At 44.5% G+C, this 6,443-nt stretch overlaps 1 protein-coding gene across 1 annotated transcript; it reads left to right on the plus strand.

Annotated features, from left to right (window-relative positions):
- Positions 1 to 1,000: 1,000 nt before the first annotated feature.
- On the plus strand, positions 1,001 to 3,088 carry xbp1 (X-box binding protein 1). The gene is made up of 5 exons (XM_030105088.1): positions 1,001 to 1,342; positions 1,717 to 1,813; positions 2,070 to 2,186; positions 2,298 to 2,464; positions 2,778 to 3,088. Exons 1-5 carry the CDS (start codon positions 1,107 to 1,109, stop codon positions 2,953 to 2,955), a joined length of 795 nt encoding a protein of 264 aa, XP_029960948.1. The 5' UTR covers positions 1,001 to 1,106; the 3' UTR covers positions 2,956 to 3,088.
- The last annotated feature ends 3,355 nt before the right edge of the window (positions 3,089 to 6,443 follow it).

The following is a 6,443-nucleotide window of genomic DNA, read 5'->3' on the forward strand; positions in this document are numbered from 1 at the left end:
ACTGATTAATCATTTACTTCATTAATGATGTGTTTAAGAGAGAAGTCACCTACATTAAGACTTATCAGTACCCAGTGAAACATGCTGAGTTATCTGTACTCATTTATCAATGCGTTTTCATCATGTTCACTGAATGTGATGTTTAATCAAAGATTTTGCTTGTGTTTCACAATTATAAATTATTTCAGCATGAATGTCAGTTCAGGGTACATAAGATAATAGAAAAAGAAGCTTGCTTTGATATCTTAAAAAAAAAATTAAAACAGCTATAAATCTGGTTTCCTCCCACAGTCTACATGCATGTGAGGTTAATTGTACCTGTGTGAATGTGTGTGGTTGTCTGTCTTTGTGATGGACTGGTGAACCGTTCAGGGTGTAATCTGCCCTCGCCCATAGTAAACTGGGACTGGTGGTAGCACTCTGTAACCTGCACAGGATGAAGTGGTATAGAAGATGGATGGATATATAAAATCAAATGACTTCAGCTGCTTTGTTTTACTATTTTAGCCAAGTTTTACCCCTCATAAATAACACTTTTGCCCAAAGTATTGATATTGGATTGGAAATGGTGATGACATCTATATGGTTTTACTTTGTAATTAAATTGAATGAGCTCATAAAATGCAACATTAAAAAGGCCAGTCTATAATGATGGTAAAACAAATCAATCTCAGCTGGCATCACTGCGCCCTCAGGATCAATGTGCAGCTCCTGATCCTGATCAGAGCAGATGTACCAATTAGATAAAGATTTAAATCGCTTTCTGAAAAACATTGCGCTGATGCAACTTGTAGATAAAAGGCTGAAACTGGAAAGGAGATAAACAAGTGTTGACGGGAAGTTCCACATACAAGGAACTGAGGGGGGAGTTCGACTTCAGAGCGATTTTACTTCACATGCAAAGTTTCATCAGTTCCGCGACCAATCAGAGGCCGTAAACACGTGACGTCTGAGCCGCCGCGAGCCAATCAGGTGTCACCACGACGGTAGAAAAGACGGCCGTCACAGCTGGTGCTGTGAAGCAGAGCAGAAGCTGTCCGGTACCGGGAGCGAGCCAGGGAGACCTCCGGGGGCTTCTAACTTTCTGAATCCGGGATATTGTTAACATGGTGGTCGTAGCGGCAGCGGGGGCCGGCGGGGCCCACAAAGTGCTCCTCATATCCGGGAAGCAGAGCGGCTCCGGCGGCTCGCAGGCGGCCTTCAGCCGGCCCATCTCCGTCGTCTTACCGTCCTCCGCCAGCCAGGTGTCGTCCGACTCGGACTCCAACACAACCGCGGGACCCCCGGTCCGGAAAAGACAGAGGCTGACGCATTTGAGTCCGGAGGAAAAAGCGCTCCGCAGGTTGGTTTCGACTGTAATTAAACCCGCATTTAGTTTCGTGACCGACACGCCCAAAGCAGCTGACCTCCGCTGAACAATAGTGGGCTTAATATTTAGATACAATGTGTCATTAATGCACCGAATGAAGCAGATCAGTCCGAACGGGGTGAGATAACTACCCCCGCGCTGCGGTGGAAATCTGTTATCACTTGTCCTTTTGGACCGGGTTGTTAAAGTGCTGTCGGGGTGGTTTAAAGCTCCTCGGATCAGGTCAGAGATCCCGGCCCGCTTGCCTGCGTGGCAGGAACATGGCCGCAGAGTGAAGGAGCTTACTCAGCATCATGGAAATAATGACTCAAATTCCGCTGGTTTTCCTCTCTCCTTCGTCCTTCTAGGAAACTGAAGAACAGAGTGGCAGCACAGACAGCCAGAGACAGGAAAAAAGCCAAAATGGGCGAGCTGGAACAACAAGTCCTAGAATTGGAACTGGAGGTAACATTGTTTCCTTTATCCCCATCAATAAAGGGTGTAGTTAGGAATGTTGACTATTCATCAAACTGTCATCACACCTTCAATTTCATCATCACTTTATGCGTCTCATCTTTTAGTCTTCTGTTATTACACAATCACTAAAGGACTCCACAATTTGCCTTTTCTGTGCAGTTTCACATCAGGTTTTCTGCTTCACTTCCCAGTAAACGGTCGTCAGTCTCGCTTTTCAACATCTGTCCGCTCTTCCTCTCCACAGAATCAGAAACTTCACATCGAGAACAGGCTGCTTCGGGAAAAAACGACCGGCCTCCTGACAGAAAATGAGGAACTGAGACAGAGACTTGGCTTGGATGCCATTGACACAAAAGAGGAGGTAACCACTGACTGCTTAGAATTTCTAGAGGAAGTAGAGTCTCTGTTTTGTGTTTTTTTTTTTTTTTTTTTTTTTTTTTTTTTTTAAAACCCCATGTTCCTTTTTTTGAAGGTTCAGACTATTTTGTCCAACGGGAACGACGCAGGTTTGGGGATCGGGTCTTCTGAGTCCGCAGCACTCAGGCTACGTGTGCCTCCGCAGCAGGTGCAGGCCCAGCAGTCCCTAAATCTGAAGACTTCTCAATGGATACAGATGGTTCTGACACTGCAGACAATGAGGTGAGTCTCTGCACTAAGCTGTAAAGGTACAATAAGCAAGATCTTTAATCTTGATCAAGAAATAATCCTCATACTATGTGGAGAAGTAAACCAACCTGCCTTCTATCAGCCACCTGCCCATCTCTTAACTTATAAAGCTCTTAGACTGGACACTTCATAAGTGCATAAACTCCCCTTCACTCGGGTGAAGGATTACCAGTCCTGCGTATTGTACCTTTTGAGCCTTGTTCCTAAGTCTGCAATAATTCCTGTGGGGTCAAAGGTTAGTAGGCTAATCCAGTTTCTCCTTTTGTCCCCTCCCTTCCCACACCAGTCTGATTTGCTACTGGGCATTCTGGACATCCTTGACCCAGAGCTGTTCCTCAAGTCTTGTGAGCAGGAGTGCCAGGAGCCGCAGGTGCTGCTGGTCGGAGGGGGGGACCCAGTACCTGCCCCCGCACCTGCAGCTCTGGGGTCCCCATCAGCCAAGCTGGAGGCCCTTAATGAACTGATCCACTTCGACCACATCTACACCAAGCCCGTGGAGGAGGTGAGCGGCGGGCAGTGCAGCGACTCGGAGAGCGGTACGGACGAGAAGATGGAGGAGGCGGCCTTCCCGGCCTCTGAGGAGGTGGTGGTGGAGGAGGAGACGGTCTGCGTGAAAGACGAGCCGGAAGAAGTGGTCATCCCCACCTGCAGCAGCAGCAATGTGGACGACTTCTTGACCTGCATCTCCCCTCCCGCCCTCAGCGGCCTGGATAAGGAAGCTTGTCTTGCGGACACTTACAGCGACTCCGGATACGAAGGGTCCCCGTCCCCCTTCAGCAGCATGTCCTCCCCTCTGTACCCCGAGGGCTCATGGGACATGTTCGACAATGTACTCTTCCCCCAGTTAATCAGTGTCTGATCCAACATCCCAACACCCAATAAGTTATAGTTGTATAAACCTTAATATTGTGTATATATAAATGAATTTATCTATACACATGTAAGACCTAATGTGTAGCTTCATTCACTAAAAGCAGCCAAAGTTTCACCTCTGATCCAGTTCGTGTATATATTGGCTGAACTTAAGCACATAATCTCCTTTTATTACAGCAGGTCTGTACCACCGGGGATGCTGCCTTGTGGTAGACGGAGTTCATGACGGCTTATTTTGGCATCACTTGAGTGAAGAGAGAAATTAAAATTGCGCTCAAATCTTTCACTCGTCTGTTCAAACTGAAATGTGGGTGGACTTCAGTATTTCTGGAAGTTTTCATTGTTTGGGGGGGGATTGGGGACAGATCATATAAATATTTTTATTTATTTGTGTATTCTGCTTTGGAGTCGTATGTCCGCATGAAAAAAATGTTCAGTTTCTTTTTTTGACCGCTCTCTTTGTAGTCTAATTACTGCAATAAAAAAAAATTTTGCATCGCATTTTCGTCTGGTTTGAGTGATTCTGCGACCTCTACATGGAAGCAATGAGCACTTTGGGTGAGAGTGACTTCAGATCTGGGTTTACTCACCCTGGATACAGTAAATCATACATCAAAAAGTCAAACCTGGAGCATCACAAGAAACGGCTAAAGCAAACTTTCCATGAAGGTTTTTGGGGCCTTCAGAATTTTTCAGCCAGAAAATCTAGCGGCACAAGTTGGATTGTGTTCATTTTGCAGCAAGCCTTATGTTTTTCCATAATGCACAGGACTTGCTAAGACATTCATTTGCCTAAGTCACTGGTTTTGGTTAGTGTTGTGATGAGAACATCAGAAAAGTTACAGTTTACAAATCTTCCCTGAAGCCTCATTCAGAAAATTCCAGTCAATTCCATCAATCCCCAAATGTATGACTCCAGACCGTGGGAGTAAACACACACAAGCAGAACATGCAAACTTCACACTATTACACAACAATGCATGTTAAGTACATCTTTTCTAGTGTAAACACAAAACATTTCCGAAACCAAAATGCAAAAAATGATGCATTTAGACGGGAAATCTTAGAACGCTCTACTGTAAACGGGGCCTGAGGCGACAAAGCGCTACACCTGCATGTAAATCTTCCTGAAGCTCTTGGTTTCTGAACCGTCTCTCGGTCTTCAGGGCCGTTCCTGCTGCTGCTCATTCTTCTACCACTCAACAAACTGAAGACATCGTGACCCGAAAACATTTTATTATCATGCCACAGCTGTGTCTCACAAATCAGAGCAGGAGGCCTTCGCAAGAGCAGATATTTGTTACACGTTTTCAACCGAGTATTCATGAGATGTGCATTATTGAGACTTTATTTATAAGGACAGAAAAACAAAACCATGGTGACAATGATAATCAAGAACAGATCTTAAATCGTTCTCATTTAAATCTTGTTGGTTTGTCAAAGTTTGGCAGATTGCTGTACTTGAATGCTTTTCCACATGCACACTCTGACTTTTCTCTTGCCTCTGTTACATAACAGGTCTAATGTAACTGGGAGTTTCCTGAGAGTCGAACTTGAGATAGTTTTAGTCTTCAATTCCCCACATAAATAGGTCACTGAAAGTATTGTTGGCGTTTGGCGCTTGTGCAAAGAGAATAGGTAGAAGAGGGAGAACTTGCTTTCCACCCTGGAGCCTCTATTATAATCACAGTAACAGTGAAGGGAGGCATCTGGCCCCTCTGACGACGGCCCTGAGGCTGGGATTGGTACGACCCACCCATGGAACAAAAACCCCTCAAGTATTTGTTGTGATATGAGCTGATTGTATCAGGTTTTTAAATGCTGATGTAATGGAGCTCTGCTTTGCAGGACAACACAAACCGTCATTCAGCCCCTTTTCATTCGGTACAGAACTGAACCTGTGAAGATCTGCTGTTCGTCTCACAGCAGCTGCTTCTCATTTTCAGTGACAGAACAAAACTGCAAGTTAACTGGAAGTGCGACAGGAAGCAGAGTCATCCGCTTGGTTGCTTTGCTACGATTTGACCTCGACTTTGTTGTTTTTCCAACAATAAAACCGCAGCAGCCTTTGACGTAGTTACGCCTCAGTTACTCTGAAACTGTGTGGTAAGAAATGCTCTATTTTCTGTTTCGTAGGTGTCGACCACAGCAAAGACTAAATAATCCTCACAGCTGTGGAGGTGAAACTGGCAGACATTTCTGCTGAATTGAGATTGTGCTTTTTTTTGTTTTGTTTTAGGAAAACTAGACTCGATTATTTACCTCTCATTATCTGTTTGCTGCAAATTTGAATTAAATAAATTACCTTCTTGGTAAATTTTACAGTTTTCATTTCAGGCCTTGTTCACCTTTACCCATTTACTTATTTTTCTTAAATGTGGAGTCAAGTCTGTGCAAAGTGATTCAAATAATCAAAGTGACTGACTCTCATATTAAAGAGATTAAAACAAATAAGATATGATTTATATAGTCCTGGCCACCTGTCCAGGGTATCCGGCTCTTGACCTTCACTAGCTGGGATTGGGTGCAGCATACCCTGAACAAGATATAACCAGTACAGAAGATGGATTTATATACTAGTTTAAAACATCTGTAACAATGCTACAATTACCTGCACAGAAGCAAAGACAACCAAACAAGAAACAATCCACCCATCATGCTGTAATATGCAAATTCGCCAAAAAGGTATGTAGAAACCAATCTGCAGTCTTCAGCTGCTGGCTGGATCAAATATCCCAGTTAAGCTTGAGATTAATCTTGTCTGAATTGTCAAACATTTTTATTTGCACAATGATGTAGCCCATTGCATGATGACACTTTTGTTTTTTCAGCATGAGGGGACAGGAATGGAGAGGACGGACACGGATTTCCCACAAGCAGGCAAACAAGGTGATTCAGGATGAGCAAAGAACACAGTCAAAGGGAACAAAGCACAGTTATTAAAAATCGGCAGGTAATGACAGCATGGCGTGGCCAATTAACTGGCCGTACGCGAATCCAGTTAACTGGAGGGGTGCAGCGGCGATCGGCGACTATCGCAGGACGACAGACGGGCGGGGCGACGAGACAAATAAAAGAA

The sequence above is a fragment of the Salarias fasciatus genome, chromosome 12 (genome assembly GCF_902148845.1).
Source record: "Salarias fasciatus chromosome 12, fSalaFa1.1, whole genome shotgun sequence".
NCBI classification, from domain to species: Eukaryota; Metazoa; Chordata; class Actinopteri; order Blenniiformes; family Blenniidae; genus Salarias; species Salarias fasciatus.

Excerpts from the sequence above, each read along its gene's own strand:
- xbp1 (XM_030105088.1), top strand. The coding sequence starts at position 1,107 with ATGGTGGTCGTAGCGGCAGCGGGGGCCGGCGGGGCCCACAAAGTGCTC. Across the intron at positions 1,343-1,716 it reads GAGGAAAAAGCGCTCCGCAG|GAAACTGAAGAACAGAGTGG; the intron begins GTTGGTTTCGAC and ends TCGTCCTTCTAG. Across the intron at positions 2,187-2,297 it reads CCATTGACACAAAAGAGGAG|GTTCAGACTATTTTGTCCAA; the intron begins GTAACCACTGAC and ends CTTTTTTTGAAG.